At 48.3% G+C, this 20,296-nt stretch overlaps 1 protein-coding gene across 1 annotated transcript; it reads right to left on the bottom strand.

Moving 5' to 3' along the window:
- Positions 1-13,723: 13,723 nt before the first annotated feature.
- Positions 13,724-14,643, bottom strand: LOC115641125 (olfactory receptor 4D5-like). Its single transcript, XM_030544224.1, is given in 2 exon segments — positions 13,724-14,568; positions 14,571-14,643. Coding segments are annotated over 2 exon segments (918 nt in total).
- Between the last annotated feature and the right edge of the window lie 5,653 nt (positions 14,644-20,296).

Below are 20,296 nucleotides of genomic sequence, written 5' to 3'. Positions count from 1 at the left end.
AGAAGGGCACCTACCATAAATAGAGGTGAATCAGACTGCTAGATTAGCAGCAGGGCCGCCCAGAGGATTCAGGGGGCCTGGGGCAAAGCAATCTCAGAGGCCCCTTCCATAAAAAAAAATACAATACTATATTCTTATGGGGGCCGTTGCGGAGGCTGACGCAAATTGCCCCACTTGCTCCCCCCCCATGGGCGGTGCTAGGAAAAATAAACCTTCTGCATCTCGGCACAAATCCAGTTTTGAGAACACTTCTTTACAAGGTATCACTGGTTATCAGCATCAGCTAGTGCTAAAAGGCACTAAAGCTCATTAAAAGAGTTGGACAAATATGTGCCGTCAAAACTGTTTCTGGATCGAAAACTAGGGGTTTTTAAAAAGCAGAAAAAAAATCACAGACAACGTCTGCTTTTCTTCAAAATTTCTTGTGTTTTTTTTAATTGAAAAGCTGAAATTAGTCTGCCAAAACCTGAATATGGTTTGGGGTTTCAGAAATGTGTGGCCAAATATCTGCTGCTTGCTGTGTTTGATTGTTTAAAGAAACAATAAAAAAATTCTGTTTAAAAGAAGATCCAAAACTTTTTGAACCACCTCAGCTTGCGACCAAACACCTGAGCCTATCCAGTCAGAGATTTTTCCAGGTTTCTGATACTCTGCTGGCTCCCTTGACTCATATCTGTCTACATAACTTTGGGTTCATTTAGTGTAGAATGTAAGAATACCCATGCTGGGTCAAACCAAAGGTCCATCCAGCCCAGTATTCTGTCTACTGACAATGGTCAATGCCAAGTGCCCCAGAGGGAGTGAACCTAACAGGAAATGATCAAGTGATCTCTCTCCTGCCATCCATCTCCACCCTCTGACAAACAGAGGCTAGGGACACCATTCCTTACCCATCCTGGCTAATAGGTAATAGCCATTAATGGACTTCACCTCCATGCATTTATCTGTTTCCTGGTGACTGGCTCCATGGGGTCCCTCACAAACTGGAGATGGTTACTGGGGGTTTTTCTTTAGTACATCTTATGTACATACTCCACGAACTGAGCATTTGAGCTTGTTCTAAATCTGGGATGAGCCTATGTTGTGAAAACTGAAATGCTCAAAATAGCACATGCATGTGAATGGACATAGGGTGTTAAAATTAAATTACCCTAGGGGTTCTCAAACTGGGGGTCGGGACCCCTCAGGGGGTCACGAGGTTATTACTGGGGCAGTAAGCTGTCAGCCTCTACCTCAAACTCTGCTTTGCCTCCAGCATTTATAATAGTGTTAAATATATAAAAAAGTGTTTTTAATTTATAAGCGGGGGGGGGGGGGATCACACTCACAGACTTGCTGTGTGAAAGGAGTCATCAGTACAAAAGTTTGAGAACCACTGAATTAACCCCTCTGGAGCCTCAGGAAATGTAGGGGAGGGGGGACTCCCTTGGTAGGGCTGGGAAGGAGGAAGGTGGTGTAGGATGTTGCTCTTCTCATGTGATCCCTCCCCCAGTGGATAATTTTAAATGAAGCTACCCTCCCCTGACATGAATCTCCCTATGGCACTGAAATTAAATATACACTATAATTTGGCATTTGAGAAGTGAAAGGGATGGAAAAGCTAACAGCTTTGCTCTTCTGCAAGCCTCAAACTGCTGAATGAGCTTTAGGGTAAGGAAGGCTGTGCCTCCCAAACAGCCTGGCCCTGCCCCCTATCCGACCTCCACCCACTTCCTGCCCCCTGACTGCCTGTCTCCCTCAGAATCCCTGACCCATCCTGCTCCTTGCCCCCTCACTGTCCCCCAGAGACCCTCCACTATCACCCCAGGACCCCACCCCTGCTCCCTGACTGCCACAACCTCTATCACCCCCTCGCTGAGTCCTGACAGACCCTTGGAACGCCCACGATCCAACCCCCCCATTCCGTGTCCCCCGACTGCCGCCCACAACCTCTGCCCCCTTCCTGTCCCCGGGACTCCCTGCCCCTTGGACAACCACCCCCCGGCCCCGGCCCCAGCCCCTTACCCCTGGCTCCCCTCTCACCCAGAGCCTCAGCACATCCAGGAGCTTTGCTCGACAAAGGCAGTGTGCCTCCATCGGAGCCCGAGCCCTGCCCCGCTCAGAGTCGAGTGGTCAGGGGGTGGGGTTGGGAGCTCCAGGCTGAGCTCAGCTCACTCCGCTCAGCCTGGAGCTTGCAGACCCGCCCCCTCACTACACGGCTCTGAGTGGAGCGGGGCCATACTGCAGCGCTATGCAGGGACACTCCTGGATGGGCTGAGGCTCCGGGAGAGGGGAGGGGAGAAGACGGGTCTGAGTGGGGCCGGGGAGGGAGCCTCAGCCATGCTCGTGGGTGCCCCTGCAGAGCCCGGGGCCTGGGGCAAATTGCCCCACTTGCCCTCCCCCGGGTGGCCCTTGCCTCACACCATTCCAGCATGTGGACAGTAGCTAAACTACAATCTCTGAAAAGCAGGGAACAAAGAATTAAGGTACATGCCACCCCCACAATGTAACCTTAACTCTACCCCTCTGGAGCTTGCAGTAGCCGTTTGGAATGCATGGATTTAAACTGCTGGATGTCTATCAGAGCAGATAATAACACCCTAATGGACCTTTAGAGTGACCAAAACCTTTCAGTGAGGAGGCAAGACACAGAGTAGTGGCCTTGGAGAGTCTAAATTTGGTGTATTTTCAAAAGTTGCTTTTTAAAGAGACAGTTCTACTCAAAAGATCAGATAATCTTGGGAGATTTCCCTTTAGCTCAGATAGCACTGTTTCTAATTAACTTCCCTTTTGTGGGGATATATTCATTCAAGGCAATGACCTGGTCAGCCATCTAAATAATTCATTTTTATTTCAGGTCATTAAAATAAGAAGCTATAACAAAAGAAATGTATGACTTTTCCTCCCAAAAACTAATATCAAGAGCATGTGTTTGAACTGTGAGTTTGTGGACAGATGTTTGAGGGGGAGTCCATGGGTGTATTTCACAGTAATTGCTGTGTGTGCTTGCTGTAATCGTTTATGTGTTTGTAAAATTCCTCATGTATGTTTATAACAAATGTGTGTTCACAAAAATGAGAGTGCATTTGCAGTGTTGTATATTTATGTCTGTCTGTGATTGTGTTACAGGATCTGTAACTATCTGTTTGCATCTGTATCTGTGCATATTTGTTAAGAATTTCTTAGAGAGTGCATCCTGTGTATATGTATTGGTCTTTGTGTGTGTGTGTGTGTGTGTGTGCGTGTGTGTGTGTGTGTGTGTTGCCTCTGACCCTTTGTACATGTATGTTTTTAATGCTCATAATTAGCATGTTTGCTTGGTTTCTATGTGAATAAGAACACCCATTGTGTCTGGCTTTGTGCCACTAAGCCTTCCTATTGTATAATTGTGTGTGTATGTGCAGATGTGTATTTTTGCACTTATGTCTGCGCTTTTGAACAAATCAGCCAAAATAAACAATAGCCCCATTTTAGAGACAAAGAAACAAGAAAACCAGGAATAGAACTTGTGTGACAAGGGTCTGAATTTGATGTACTAGCCATTGGGCAACCTCATTTTCAGTGAAGCTAGCTCGGATTTATATCAAAATAACCGAGAGCAGAGTCTGTCCCATTAAGTTTCAAAGGATTGTATTTTCCCTTGTGCTCATAAAATAACAAAACCCACATGGTTATTGAAACTTCAAGAGTCAGTCAGACAACACTGGTGAATAATATTAGTCAACTGTGTTAGTAATGGCAGGATTGGATAGGGGGATGGGAGAAACAAAATATTTGTTTTCCCATATCCATATTCAATTAAAAAAATGGAAACTGGTGAAAGATGCAAAAATTTCTCTATATTTATGTTTTTTCTTTATTAGTGAAAATTTCACATTTCTGAAAAATACTAATAATTCTATAAACTGATCAAAAAAGAGCAAAAAATTATACAACACTTCTGAGAAGAAAAATTTATCTCTTATTTTAAAAATCCATTTTTCTTTATGATCTAATATTTTCCTTCACTGAATTTTCCCTATAGAATTTTACCCCATTATTTGGGTTTGGCTTTAGTGTTTTTCCCCATATCTTTTTGTTTTCTGATTCCCAGCTTCTCAAATAGCATTTGCATTTTTATTTATTGAAACCTTTCTTATTTTCAGCTTCCATTAATTAATTTTTGGGAAGACAGTTCTGCTTTAAATTCATCAAGGGCCAGAATCTGCCTTTCTCCCTCTCACGGTGCAGTACCTTAATCTCTGAATAGACATATCAGTTCTGTGGTACTACTCCTGCAGTTTGGTGCTACTCATTGGAGGGGTGAGTGACAGATGTCTGGTTTGGGATTTTTAAAGGATTCTAAGGGAGTTGGGCATCCAAACCCAATTGAATTTCACTAGGTATTGCCTACCTGACCCCTTTAGGCCTCTTTGAAAATCCAGTTCTGGCGCTTAGGCCTGATTCCACAGACACTTATCACTGGGGTACAGTGTTTACTCCTGGTCACAGACTGTTCATGGCCAGCATTACCTTACTTGGATTCCTTCTCCTCACATTAGAAGGAGTTGGGTGCAGTTGGCATTGGGGTATTCCTTGTAAACATGGCAGCCCTCAGGGAGCTGGTAAAGAGAAACAGAGAGGTCAATGTGAAGGTTAAGTGCATCTGATAAGATAGTCCTGGACTGTATGGATCAATAAAGGTGCTGAAGTTTCTGGAGCTAGGGCTGAGCTGGTTTCTATTGCAATAACAGGACTAACCAAAATGCATGACTTGAGCACCAGGCATCAATCAAAATTTGATCCGAATGCTGCTGCTAATGTCCCTCAGTTTAACTTCTAGTGCTTTTTAATGTGTTTAAAAATTGTATTTTTCAAGTGGAACAAAAAATAAGAGAAAGTGGGGGAAAGTCACTTTCTTTCATGATTTTATTTATTTCTCTTTTCTCCCCCAATAGCAAACAGGGGGCAGAGTGTTTTAAAGGTTTAAAATGTGAGAGAAAGCAACACTTTTTCTTACTTGTTAAAACTTTTGAACACTTTTCCAGCAAGGGGGAAAAAAATTAAGATACAATGAGGTGTTTTACCTCCTTTTAAAACATACACACACCTTTTTTCAACTTTTTCCATTGAAGTTTTGTCAATACTCCATTTTTCAAGTTTTGATTGAAAAAAATGTCAGCCAGCCCTCGATGAAACCCCATTCTTCCTGCTCTAAAATCAGAGACCTCAGTCTTTGGACTTCAAAGAGAATCTGTCTTACCTGTCACCAGTGTAAGGCCTTTGACAAACAGTTGAGCAAGTCTGATTGCTCACCCCACACATGCTAGGAATGGGTTAAAATGAGAGGCTAATTAATCAGTCTGTTCTCACCTAACCACCCCCAATTAAAGATAAAGCTGAGCAAGGTGAGCCCAGCTAGGGGAAGGAGACTCAGAGGAGATGGAAAGAGAGTTCCTTCTCTCTGGGAAGCAGCCTGAAAGAAGAGTAGAGTAGAATGGTCACTCCAGGGTGAGCTGGAAGCCTGAGAGGACTCAGGGACCTCAAGGAGCTATAGCCTGTGTGAACCCTGCTGTGAGGGGAGGAATGTGCTGGGCTGTGGGTTGATTGAGACACAGAAGCCTGTGTTAGACAGGGGGGCCATTCTAGAACAACAGAGGCACAACTGTGATGAGGTGGCCACCAGCTGAGCCTAGCCAGGCTGAAGGTTTGGTTAATATATGTTTCTGTTGGACCTTGGGTGAAAGGACTGTGAAAAATGGAGGGCTGGGACACACTTGTGGCTGAAGGCTAAAAAACAATGGAGGAAACCAAGGCAAAAGTTGCCACAGTGCCACAGCCAGCCAGGAGTGGGCATGTTAGTGCAGCAACTCCGCCACACTCCCATACACACATTAGCTGGAATATACAACAATCACAGTCAGAAGGGTGAGGGTACCTATGCAGGTTTCTATCGCTGGCAGATGAGCATAGTTTCATATCTGTGATAGACAGTTCTGTACCAACACTCTAAGTAAGTGACATGCCCGTGTCCTCTGCCTTTATTGTCTCTGCAGATTCAATGTACCCATCCAATGGTGAGTGGCAATCACACCCCAACACCTGGCTTCATCGTCTTGGGATTCTCCAACCTCATGAACCTGCAGGGTTAGTTCTTCATGGTCTTCAGAGTCCCAGCCAACGGGCTGTCCATATACCTTCTCAGGCAGTCTTCTATCCCAACACCAGGTCCTGGGCCACTTTGCCAGTGGCTAGTGGGGAACCGAGATCCCTTGCGACTCCAGGTGCCAGCCCAGGGACCCTCTGACTAGCACACTAGGTCTGCTCAGTCTCAGACTCTGTTGCTGTATCCCAGCTCTCTAACTCCTTGCCTGTCTCTGGGGTCACCCCTGGAGCTTTCTCCACTCTCTGTGGCTACTTCACCCCTCGAGGCCTCCTGTAAGACTCCCTAGTCCAGGGCAGAACCCCAGGGCTTAGTGTCCCCTGGATATCCTCCTTGTCCCAGGGAACGACTGCAGACATCCTGCCTCCCAGCAGCTCATTCCTGCACAGGCTTCCTGGCTTTATAATGCTATCCCAACTCCTCCCACAGCTCGGCTTCATCTGCCATTAGGCCCTATCCAGCCCTGGTTTCCCTCTATGTGCAGCATCTAAGGTTAATTGCCCCCCCCAGCCCACATTAACCCACTCAGGGCTTGTGTGGGGTGGACACCCCATCACACCCCCAGTGCACTTTTCAGGTATTGATCTCAAAGCCTCTTACACAGAAGAGAAGTGTGGCTAACCCCCTTTTGCAGATAGGGAAACCAAGGCATGGAGGGGTCATGTGATTTGTCCAGGGTCACCCAACAGGTCAATGGTAGGAATGGAAATAGATGGCAAGTCTCCCAGCTCCCCAGCCCCTGCCTCCCATGACACAAACACCAATTTGAGGAAGAAAATGGTAGAGTCTGGGATTGTCAAAGGGGAAATTCCAGGGGAGCTGGGCACCTAAATCCCCATCAAAACCTTTAGAAAATCCCACCCATAATAGAGGGGATATTGTACCAACTGTTTTTGTTGTTGCACAAAATACAATATTTTACTAATGACGACTTTCTGCCCTGCTAATTTCCAGATCCCATGGTCTGCTTTTAGGAAGATCCACAATGCTGGATACCGGCAAACAGCTCAGGAGGGGGGTCCTGGTGGGCCATCATGTTGGTTCACACAAAAGAGCTATGGAATAATGAAATCTCATTGTTTTAGGGGCAGATCGTCATCTGGTGACGTACTGAAATATCTGTCCTTCACGTGTGGGTGTGGGTGTCTCTCTCTCATACACACACACGCTACATCTACACTATGAGCTAGGGGTGTGATTCCTCTTCTCATGTGCACATACCCATACTAGCTCTCAACTAGCTAGCATGAATATAAGCAGCAGTGTAGCCACAGCAGCATGGGTAGCGGCAGCAGAAGCACAGCTGAGCCATGCTGAGTTCACACCTACCAGTTTCAGGCTCCCATTGACTTCCAATGGCAGCTCCACTGATTTCAAAGGGGGCATCTAGGCCAACTCTGGAAAAATTCACCTTTAGACAGAGCTTTTTAACTCAAACAATGTGATGTGCATACCAGTCCCCATAAGAAATTTAATATCTGTGTCAGAGGCCCAACAATGACCATCTAAATGTGATTACAGCCTTTTACTGTGTTTTCCAGGCACATTTTCCATTTCCCATTCATGGTGGGATTACAGTGGGCCCTGGCCCTGGCAGTCTCAATGAGCTACAATTCCAGCTGTGTCCAAAGAACATAGTTCTAGGAGGGCTCTGTGATTTCCTGCACGGCCTGGGCAAATGCTGGTTTGTCCTTTACTCCTCGTTCATTCTGAACACTGGGCCCAGAACTGTGTCACAAGGATCTGTGAGATGGGTACATGCTGGGAAAGGCCCTGAGGCCTCCCTCTCAGGCTGGTGCAGAGAGGGGATCAGAGCTCAGAGGCCATCCAGCCTGGTTCTCTCTCTCCTTCCCCTCTCCACCTATGCACCTTGTGTACCCAGCTGCAGCTGGGCTAAATCTCACCCCAGGGAGGCCAGCTGAGGGACACCCCATCTCTCGCTGGCTCCATCTGAGGGTCTCTCCTGGTGTCAGGGTCACCATCCACCGACAGAAGAGGTGCCTGGAGGTTGTAGAGTCTCGCTTGTTCAAGTGGAAATGACTGTGTCGAAGGCAGAGTGGCACCTGCCAACATTCTCCGCTCTCGCGGGGGCTGTCTGCCGGTTACCTCGTCCCTGGAGGTCTCTCCTCTGCCCCACAGGAGTCCTCATTGTTCATTGTGTTCCCCAAATATAAATGGGAATGGATCCTCTCGGCTTTGTCTGGGTGTCTGAATGTCCAAGAGAGCAAGGTGGCCACCTGTCTAGAACTGGCCTTCAGGAAATGTGCGTGGGGTACTCAGACACTCCTAAAATGTACTGTATAATGGGCAGTAGGGCAGCAGAGGGTGGGAGTGAGGAAGGGGCAGCTATACTGTATAATGGGCACTAGGGGGCAGCAGAGGGTGGGGGTAGAGAAGGGGCAGCTATACTGTATAATGGACACTAGGGGCAGCAGAGGGTGGGGGCAGGGAAGAGGTGGCTATACTGTATAATGGGCACTAGGGGGCAGCAGAGGGTGGGGATGGGGCGACTATACTGTACAATGGGCACTAGGAGGCAGCATAGGGACATGATTTGGGGAAATGAGATAATTTATTCTAGTTTACACCAGCTCAAGTTCTGGTGATATTTAAACCAAGTGTCGTTATTCTCCTTGACTTGAATCAGGAGAGACTCTCTTGCTATAAATACACTAACGATGCTGTGAACTAAGTTGAATAGAGAATTAAATCCTAGTATGTGTGATTAATTCCAAGGGAGGTCTGGGAACACGTGTAATGTCACGTCTTTGAGTGAAACGCTACATGGCTTGAGATCTCTGTGCCTGAGAGTGACTGATTTATTTCATTGTGTATGTGTTAGTGGGATTTTGCATGTATTTTCTTATGCCTAACATGGTTGCCTGTGTGTTCATTGTGTGTGTGTGTGGGTGGGTGACCTCCCATGTTTGTGTGTCTTCATATGTGGGCTATTGTTTTAGGCCTTTGAAGTTTTAAGTGGGCTTTGAGGTAAGAGCCTTAAACCCTCGTACAAGCGCCGCTTTCAGAGGGCGGTGCAAAAGGGAGAGATTCTGCTGTGGAGTGGAGTGGTTGGCTTCTCCTTGTTTAAGTGAAAAAGACTAATGCAGTCCTAGGATGCATCAGATGAAGTATTGCCAGTAGAGAGAGGGAAGTGGTAGTACAAGGCACTTGAGCAACCTCATCAGGAATACTGTATGAAGTTCTGGTCTCCCATGTTTAAGAAAGATTAATTCAAACCGAAAGAGGTGCAGAGAAGGGCTACTAGGATGATCCGAGGAATGGAAAACCTGCCTTATGAGAGGAGACTCAAACAGCTTGGCTTGTTTTGCCTAACCAAAAGAAGGCTGAGGGGAGACATGATTGCTCTCTACAAATACACCAGAGGGATAAACACCAGGGAGGGAGTTATTTACGTTAAGTGCCAATGTTGGCACCAGGACAAATGGATATAGGTTTGAAATTAGAAAAAGGTTTCTAAACATCAGAGGAGTGAAATTCCGGAACAGCCTTTCAACAGGAGCAGTGGGGGCAAAAAACCTAACTGGCTTCAAGACTGAGCTTGATACGTTTATGGAGGGCAGGGTGTGATGGGACTGCCTATGATGGCATGGAGCCAATCTGCAACTGCTAACAGCAAATATCTCCAAGAGCTGGAGATGAGGCACAAGATGAGGAGTGCTCTGAGTTACTACAGAGAATTCTTTCCCAGGTGTCTCGCTGACAGGTCTTGCCCACGTGCTCAGAGTCTAGCTAATCACCATATTTGGGGCTGGGAAGGAATTTCTCCCTGGGTCAGATTGGCAGAGACCCTGGGGTTTTTTTTGCCTTCTTATGCAGCATGGGGCATGGGTCACTTGCAGATTTAAACTAGTGTAAATGGTGAATTCTCTGTAACTTGATGTCTTTAAATCATGATTTGAGGATGTCAGTAACTCAGCCGGAGGTTAGGGGTCTGTTACAGGAGTGGCTGAGTGATGTTCTGTGGCTTGCAATGTGTAGCAGGTCAGACTAGAGGACCATGATAGTCCCTTCTGGCCTTCAAGTCTGTGAGTCTAAGTGATCTCACTGAGGGGGGAAACTGAGGCAGCGCACAGCAGAGCCACACTTCGCTGCAAGGGGGAGTTGTAGGAGGCGATGATGCCCTTCTGCACAACCTGGATTGATTTCATTTGAAACATGTTATTTCACTAACACCCTGCTTAGGACAAAAATAATCTTTCAAAAAAAAAAAAGGCTGCTTCATTATGTGCTTGTTAAAACCATTCCCATTGGCAAAGCTCCTTCTAAAAAGAACTCTCTCCACTTAGCCTTGCAGCACCCGTTAGCTCAGAGACCTACAGGAGGACACACAGGTCATTACAACTTCGCATGCCTTAATGAGCGCTCTGAGGGTATGGCTACATATGGAATTTCAAAACGCTGCCCCGGCAGCGCTTTGAAGTGTGAGTGTAGTTGGAGCGGCAGCGCTGGGAGAGAGCTCTCCCAGCGCTGCATGTAAATCACATCCCTTACGGGTGTAGCGTGCAGCGCTGGGAGCCGCGCTCCCAGCGCTGCTGCCCTGATTACACTGACGCTTTACAGCGCTGTATCTTGCAGCGCTCAGGGGGGTGTTTTTTCACACCCCAGTTGCAGCTCTGTAAAGTGTGAGTGTAGCCAAGGCCTGAGAACGGCTCAGCCCAGCACAGGGCCGAGCCTGGCCTGGAGAGCTGACAACCCTCTCGAGGAATTACAGGCCAGTAGCAGAAACAAAATTACTTGTTTTAATGGGTCCCACCAAGGGCCATTAGAATGGCAATGCTGCCGGGAAATGCCGGTCTCTGTGGCAGTCTCTTGGGGGCTGATTAGAACAGAAAGTCAGAGGCATTGATTAAAGTGAGACAAAGGAAAGGACAGGTCTGTTCCTATGGCAGATAGCCCTGATGGGAAAGCCAAAGGGGTCGTGCTGTTCATTCCCAGCACCTGTGGCAGGTGATCCCTCCCTTCGTAAATTCCATTAGACCCCCCCAGGCAGTGAGGGAATGTGATGGGGTTGGGGGGTGTGGTTGCAGTGAAACAGACACGTAAACAAACCTGTTTCCCACGAGGTTAGCAAAGGCAGCAAGGCCCAGGGGCAGTGAGCAAAAGGCAATTCCGGGATTTTAGGCCTCAGTGACTGACGGTCATTGCTGTCCTGCCCATAACCCCCAGCTCTGCGAATATGCTCGGTCCTAACCCACAGCCCCCTTCTCCCCCACCCCATCCCATCTCTGGGCTCACACACACACACACATAGCTGTCCTAGTGCCCCTCAGTCCTGACCCGCAGCCTCCTGCTGTCCCAGCCCTGACTCCCTTACAGCTCTGCTGATAGATCTCAGCCCTGACTTACAATACCCCCGTTGTGCCTCTCCTAACGCTGCCCATACATCAGAGACATGAGCTATCACTGCTGCCTGCCCCAAACACACAGAGCTGACAATTCCCCTCCATCCTGACCCTTTGCGATCCAAGTTCACCGTCCCTCTCCCCACAACACACACACATACAGAGCTCTGTCAATGCACCACTGTTGTGAGCTGCAGCTTTCCTCCTGCAGTGCTCCCATCACCTGGCACTGGCCCTGGCCCTGCATCCTCAGAGCTCAGCCTCTGGTATTTCTGCTGAGTTCTGAGCTGCAGCAGCCCCTGGCAAGCCAGTCCCAGACCAGAACTGATCTGTCTCCATGCATCACAAAGCAGCTTGCACTTCTCCCCCCCCCCCCCCCGACACACACACTCACAGAGAACAGGTGTCCTTCCTTCCAAGAGGGCGCAGAAGGAAAATACGCACACACTCCCACAAACCAAGCGAGAGAAGAGGACAGCAGGGATGCATGCACCTGCACCCACACACTGAGCAGGGGACAACAACAAAAAACACAAACGCAAATACACAGCAGATCCCAGAGCCTCCAGCAGGGGGAACAGTCTCACACACATACTGTCCCAGATACATAGGATCGATGCTGCGCCCCTAGCTTTGGACCAGTCCCTTGCAGAATCTCCTTCAATGGGCCAGACCCCAAAAGAGTCTCACTTTCCCTTCTGGGAAGGCCACACAGACTCATCGCCTCCTGGACTGAACCTCTGGTGATCCAGCCCCCCTGCTTCATCCCATGCGCTCTGTCCAGATAGTTTACAGCTTGCTGACTAGGCCACCTTTAACAATAAGTCATAGTGGTTTCAAGCACTTTACTGGTTTGCCAAAGTCTCCCCATACAACTGCACAGACCCCAACTGAGATCAGGCCCCCATTGTGCTGGGTGCTGCACAGATACACAATCTGGGATGGTCCCTGCTCTGGAGAGTTTTTAGTCTTAATAAGACAAAGGAAAGATTATTTTACAGATGGGGAATCTGAGTCACAGAGAAATTAAGTCTGATAGTTTCAAAAGAACCCAAGGGAGCTAGACACCCCAAAACCAATGAGATCTGGAAACCTAACTCCTTTAGTCTTCTTTTAAAATCCCAGCATAATGGACTTGCCCAATGTCACACAGCAAGTCTGTGGCAGAACTAGGACTGGAGCCCAGAGCTCCTTAGCCCAGACCACAAGTTGCTGACCCTTACACCTCAGTACTGTAATAAATCTCTCCCCTGGCAGGATGCCACTCTAGCTGAGCATGCTTCATTCCAGAACCTGCCAGAAAGCTGTGGGCTAGTAGCCAAATCAGATGGATGCAAAAATAATCAGACTCAGCCACTTCAACCTGTGCACTGTAGGGCCCATGATACATGGAGCAGTACTTCTCACCCCAGCCAGTAGGGACTCTCCACTCTAGAGCAGTGTGTCTCAGCCTTTTCAGACTACTTTACACCTTTTAGGAGTCTGATCTGTCTTGCATACTCCAAGTTTCACCTCACTTAAAAACTTCTTGCTTACGAAATCAGACATAAAAATACAAAAGTGTTATTGCACACTATTACTGAAAAATTGCTGTCTTTCTCATTTTTACCATATATTTATAAAATAAATCAATTGGAGTATAAATATTGTAGTTACATTTCAGTGTATAGTATATAGAGCAGGATAAACAAGTCATTCTCTATGAAATTTTAGTTTGTACTGACTTTGCCAGTGCTTTTTATGTAGACTGTTGTAAAACTAGGCAAATATCGATGAGTTGATGTAACCCCTGGAAGACCTCTGTGTACCCCCCAGGGGTATGCGTACCCCTGCTTGAGAACCACTGCTCTAGAAGTTCTCTAACATAGGCTGATGCAATTTCAATTTCAACCAGTAGGGTGCACCACCTGCATCTCCACTGTACAGAGCCAATAGCATACAAGGAAGCCCCAGTTCCGTTCAGGAGGGTGAAAACTTGGATCAGCTCCAGTCCCAAAATCCAGCCTCTCCCCCCCCCGGCACTTTTGTTACAATTTTCACTTTCCTTGGAGACAGATCCTGTCCCATCTACTAGGGGCAGCACTGGAACTGCTGTGGGACAAGTTGGAGAAGTTCTGTTCCCTTCCTGTAGGAGCAGCACTTGGGCTCCTATTCCAGGTGTATTTCCACATGCACACAGGGGGATGGGGGAAGGTGTGATGGAAAATCCCATCCCTTTCCTGCTGTCCCAACCCAGGTGTCACAAATGTAACTTCCTGAGCTTCCTCACAGCCAGCTGCACGTCCTTGTTCCTCAGAGTATAGATGACAGGGTTCAGCACTGGGGTGACAACTGTGTAGAGAACAGAAACAGCCTTATCCATGGGGAAGGAGCGGAAGGGCCGGGCATAGATGTATATGCAAGGCCCAAAGATCAGGGTCACCATGGTGAGGTGAGAGGCGCAGGTGGAGAGCGCCTTAGCCCGCCCTTCACTGGAGCGTGTGCTCAGCTTGGCAAGGAGAACAGAGTAGGATACGAGCAGCACCAGAAAGCCCAGGAGAGTCATCAGGCCACTGTTGGACACCATCAGCAGCTCAACAGCAAAGGTGTCGACACAGGCCAGCTTGATTACCTGGGGCACGTCACAGTAGAAGTTGTCCAGTTCATGGGGGCTGCAGAAGGGCAGCTGGATGATAATGGAGACCTGGATGATGGAATGGATGAAGCCGCCGGCCCAGGATGCCCCCACCAGCCCCACACACACAGCCTGGGTCAAGATGGCCCTGTAGCGCAGTGGATGGAATATAGCCACGTAGCGATCATAGGCCATGATGCTGAGCAGGAAGATCTTGATGCCCCCGATGAAGTGGAAGAAGATGATCTGGGTCACGCAGCCCCCATAGGAGATGATCTGAGCTTGAAGGAAGAAGCCTGCCAGCAGATTGGGGGCAGTGATGGAGGAGTAGCAGAAATCCAGGAAGGAGAGGTTCCCCAGCAGCAAATACATGGGGGTGTGCAGCTGCGGCTCACAGGCCACCAGCGCCACAATGAGGAGGTTGCCCAGCACTGTCGCGCCATATAGAGCCAGGAAGATAACAAAGAGGAGAGCTGGAGCTCCGAGGACTTGGTCAGTCCCAGGAGTACGAACTCGCTCACAGTGCTGCGGTTCCCCTCTTCCATGGATGCAGCTCGTGCCTTACACACAGACCTTGGGGATAATAACAGGGATATTAATGGGAAGGGATACAGAAACAAATGCTGAGACCCTGACTCAGTGATTACTGAGGGCCAGACACCCAGGTGCCTCAGTGCCTTTAAAACCTAGCCCTCAGCTCTTACCCAGGTACTCCCGTTGGAAAGAACAAGCCACCTCCCGAGGTTCCCTAGTCAACGGAGTGATGCCAATTAACCCCAGCTATGGAGCTGCTCCCTAGGTTCAGGAGACTTGGGCTCAGCTTTGCTATAGCCCAGCTTTGTGACCTGAGGCACGGCACGTCGGGCCCAGTTCCCCAAGGAGCTGAGGTGTGGCCAGGCTGAGCGACACTGCAGCTAACTCCCAGGCTCCCCGGCAATCACTGGGATTCACATGGCCTGAGCTTGGCACTAAGGCTCCCTATACAATGAATGGAGAGAAAGGCACCTTCGAATGGGATTCCCAAAAGCAGCACGCTAGGCGGGGAGGTGCCTGAGCTAGCCAATGGGAGATGCCAAGGCAAGGCTGTATCCTAAGCCCTGCCCCACGCAGGCAGTTCGGTGCCTCCCTCTTCTTGGAGGTCACAGCTGCAAACCCTCCCTTGGGACGAAGCAGCAATGCCATTTGTGAAAGGAGCTGGGGTGAGGGACTCCCCCATAGCATTCAGCCCCGCAGTTACTACCAGCGGGGACACGTCCTGTTCAAGCCGCCCTTTGCCGGAGTGGGAGACAGGGTTTGAACGTGACTCTGCACATGCTGTAACCCCTGGGCTGTTAAGATACTTTCATGGGGGGATGGGGGAGTGGGGCACTCCCACAGTCTGTCCCATCAGAACTGGGCCACTCTGCCTAAAGAATGGGTGAGAGGCAGAGAGCGAGAACGCACAGCCCTGAGAATGACTCTGGAGCCTGATGGGCAGAGCACCTGCCTCAGAGATGGCAGGCTCTGAATCGTGTCCCCCTGCTCCCAGGCCGTTTGGTGTAATCTTACCTACAGGGGCCTGATCCGATAGATGAGCTCAGAGCCCACCCACTGGACCAGGCCCCACAGGCGAGCTGGGCGCATCTGTCCTTCCCCGGGTTGGGCTTTGCTCTAGGGCTGAGGCATGTGGATGTCCAGTGTGGGGCTGCAGTGTGCGTGTGCACAGCTAGAAGCAGGTTCCTAAGGAACTTTTACTGCAGAAATAGAGGCATCAAACCAATGTAGGCGCTCACAGATCTTGGCAGCTGCTCAGCAGGGGTTTGGGGATCCCAGTGGGGCCTAATTCTGGGATGCAGTTGCTGAAAGTGGCAGGTAGGCACCTAAGTCCTTTTGTGACTCTAGCCCTGCATTGCTCTGTGCCTCAGTTTCCCAATCTGTGAAATGGGGAATAAAATCCTTCCCTCCCTCACAGGTGTATTACAAAGGCAAACTCCTAATGCCTGTGAGGTTACTGTGATGAGAAGCAAATAACGGCCTCGATACAGAGAAAATACCCTCAGCCACGAGGTTAAACCATCATGGTCATCCAGATAGAAGGAAGATCCAAGGATTTTTAAATGTTAATGTTCACATAGTAACACAAAGTACATTTGAAACAATGACAGTATAGTTGCCCTGCTAAATACTGACCTAATTCAGATTATTGACACTATACTGAAGACCCAATTTCATCATATTTAGGAGATATGGGTCAGAGATCTCTATCTATGATATGACCAATCTATATCTTCATCATAGATATAGACAAATATTCTTCTACGATCTCCTTTTCTTGATTTGTATCAAATAAACAGGTCATGAATAGGTTGATTTTGTCACGTAAATACTTGATATCCTGATTTTATCAGATGAAACATCTCTGTGAATAATCAAGTATTTTATGAAAAAATTAATTTAATCAAATATCTCCTAAATATGATGATTTTATCAAATAAATACAGCAAGATTAGATTGCTGTTATCAAATAATTATTCACAGTAATATATTGATTTTCCAAGAAAATTGTCTGGAAAATACATTTTCATTAGATCATCTTGTCTGACCTCCTGTATATCAGAGGCCAGAGAATTTCATCTGGTTACCCTGGTACTGAGGCAGATACTTTGTGTTTGAGTAATGTAGACCTTGCATTTGGCTAAAAAAAGGAAGCCAGTCTTGATTTTTAGATGTCATAATATATATCTGTATATATTATGAATGTATTGATTTTATCAGATAAATATCTCAGGAATGCATTGATTTTATCAAATAAATATTAAATAAACATTTATCAAATAAGTATCTCATAGATCAGTTGACTTTATCAGATAAAAATTCACACATTTGTGGTAATATCAAATGATTATAGCAAAATATGTTGATTGTATCAAAGATCTTACAAATATGTTGATTTCTATTTAACTATCTGCATACAAATCACTCTCTCTCCCCCCATACACACCTATTTATCCATCTATCCATCCCCATACACACATATCTATCTAAATCCATAAACACCCCCTATTCTGTCTATCTATCCATAAGCCTATCACCAACCAGAAACACCTATCAATCCCACTATCCTTCATTCTATTCCCACACATCACTCTACTTTCTCCATCCATTCCCATAAACATCTTCCATTGGTCCATCTTTCTATCCCCATACACACCGTTCTCTCTCTCCATCTATCCATCCTCATGTACACCCTGTTTATCTAATCTATCTATTCCCATACACACTCTGCTATCTATTCTCATACCCACCCCATATCCATCCATCTATCCATCACCATACACACCTTCTATCTCTTGCTCTTTCTCTATTCCTATACACACTGATCTATCTCCATGCATACCCCACTCTCTACCTTCTTTGCCTTTTGAAACTCCTATTACTGTAATCCCCTCTCACCCACCGCCCACCACCCACCCCCTCCTCATGCTGCACCACCTCTGAATATCTCTGAATCATCCAATGGCCCTCAGAGATTCCCAGCTCAGTTTCCTGCACTCCCATTTACCTGCACATCAGCCACCCATGGGTCAGTGCCCTCTGGCCCTTGGTGCCTCTCCTCCGATGTCCATGGAGTTCCTCCACTGATGGACTTGTCACCACACAGCCCAGCAGTTCCAGGGTCTTCTCACTCACCAGCCAACACTACTGGAGAGGGTCTGAGGAAGTCAGCTCTGGTGACATTGAGCAATCTCCACCACAGAGCATCTCATACGTGCATCTCCTGCTGTCAAAGACCAGAGTGCTGATATATCAGCTCCAGAGCTGGGCTAGGGAGAGACCCAACTGGTGATTGCAAATTGCCTTGGGAGGAGGGCTGGGACCATGGGTACTGTGCTCAGAGGTGCAGCTGCAAAAGTCACCAGCCTCTGTGGTAATTAAAACCAACTTTTTTAAGGCTACATCTGCACTATGAGCTCAGGGTGTGGTTCCCAGCTCACACACACGTACTCGCGTGACCTCTCACCACGCCAGCACGCTAAAAATAGCAGTGGACCATGATAGCATGGGCAGTGGCAGCATTGTGCTGGCCGCCCAACGTACAAACCCGCCAGAACCCTGTGGGTACATACATGGCACGGCTAACTCGCAATTTTTAACATGCTAACTCAGCTGAGAGCTAGCATGAGTATGCCTGTGCCAATTGGGAATCACACCTCTGGCTCGTAGCATGGACGTAGTGTAAGTGATTTAAAATCTGTGCAGTTAGATTGTCTTGACGTTTGGCGTGCCTCAGCATGCTTAGGATAGGGCTAGTGATCCAGATTTGGGGTCCTTTCAAACAAGGGGTTCCTAAGATACAGCCCTCTCCACCATCAAACTGCCTTTCTCCTAATTGGGGGCTTCTATCTTTTTTCTTTTCCCCCCAGACTTGGGGCTTGAACCATGGCTTTGATCCGGGCACAGGACTGCAGCTGGACATGTGCCCCAGATAGTGCATGGAACCCAATGCTCCTCTGTGGGGGAGCACAACTGAAAATGAGTTTGGCACAAGAGTTACGCTCTCACATTAGGTACATGCCCGACACTCACGACTCAGACAGATTATACCGAGCATATGTGGACAGAACAGCCAAGAGGCAGTCTCGTCTGCCTTTTTCCCCCCACAGCAGCTAGCTGGTTCAAGGGGCTCTGCGGTAGCCATTGATCCTGACCAACACCCAGCCAGCATCAGCTAGGGCTCATCATAGGGCCGGGACCTGAAAACAGACTTCAGGTGTGCTGCTAAAACCCATCTCTGTTGGCAGGGCGGGGTTACTCTGGGAAACCTACCCATTCTCCATCTGAAAATAACCTAACTCAAACCTGTGAATGTTTAGGGGTTTGGGGCTGCAGTGAGGAGAGGGGGAGACATGGAGATGGGAGGGGAGAGGGGCTTGGGGGCACAAGTATGGGAGCGGGGGTGAGGATATGGGGAGTGGTAGGGGACGGGTGGGACACTAGATAGGCAGACATGGGAGTGGGTGGCAGAGAGAAAGGAGAAGAAATAGAGGCAGGATTTCCTGTCAACCCCATATTCTTCCCTCACATGTGTGCGCTAGGATCTGGGGTCCTCTGACCCTCTAGGGGGGTGATCCCCCTCCTTGTACCTCCTCATGTGAGCCAGGATTGGGGGGGGCTTGCCCCTCTGGGGCTGTCTACACACCTCTCCCTGCTCCTTGTGTGTGTGCCATCTACGGGAAGGTCTGTGAAACCCTCGCTCTGGACAGCTGTTGGTGTCACTAAGCATAACCCTACGTAACTCGAGAGGGTGGAAGGCCACAAAAGTATGGCGCCTTCCTGGTTTTAGGCCTCAGCAGACAAGAGTCCCTCCATGTTTGAACTTTAATCGACCTAAAAGGCCAGGTGTAACAGCCGTTAATCAGTTGCAACAGTTCTAACTGGTCTAAAGCAGAAATAATGAGGCCTGTGCACCTTTAGCAGAAGGACAAGATAACTTGCAGAAAAAAAACTTACTAACAAGCTGCCGGGGCCAAGATTACTTAATGCACCTGCGCTTACGTAATTGCTACAGGGGGAGGAAGGAGGAGGAGGGAGGGAAAACGGGGGATTGCTAGTCAGTAAGAAAAGTTCTCATGGATATAAAGGAACAGACTGCTTGTTTTAGGTGTGCTTGATCTGAGTCAATCTCCCTGCACCGCTTTGAAATCTCAAATAAACTTGGTTTGCTTCTCCACCCTGGTGTGTTTATTGGCGCGGCACACCAGGCGACGGACCTCCCCGCTGTTGCTTGGCCTCAGGCAGTTATCTGCCGGCAACAGTTCTTGGCGCCCAACGTGGGGCATTGAGGCTAAAATTAGCCTTGCCTGGATCCCTTCTGGTGGTCGACGGATTGCGGTGACAACCGACGCCCAGCGCGCACCGGTGACTTCACCGGGGGCCTCGGCGGAGACGCAGTTCGACTGACCCCAGAGGGCACAACGGTGCAACGCGCTCGAGTAGTGGAGAAGCAGTTGAGGGCGACGGTGAGGAACCGGTCCCTTGGATAAGGTAGGAACAGTCCAGTGGTCTGGATTTTTGCCTGTTATGACCTGGGGACGCCCAGTGTCACCCTAGGATATGGGGCAGGGACAGAGTACAGGCAGGACACGGTGTACACCCTTAGAATGCATTCTAGCGAATTGGGAAGTGCTTGGATCAGATCCACTAACTAAAAGCAAACTA

This window comes from Gopherus evgoodei, unplaced genomic scaffold (genome assembly GCF_007399415.2).
Source record: "Gopherus evgoodei ecotype Sinaloan lineage unplaced genomic scaffold, rGopEvg1_v1.p scaffold_33_arrow_ctg1, whole genome shotgun sequence".
Lineage (NCBI taxonomy): Eukaryota > Metazoa > Chordata > Testudines > Testudinidae > Gopherus > Gopherus evgoodei.
The sequence above is the reverse complement of the archived record's forward strand: the minus strand, read 5'-3'. Positions and strand labels throughout refer to the sequence as shown.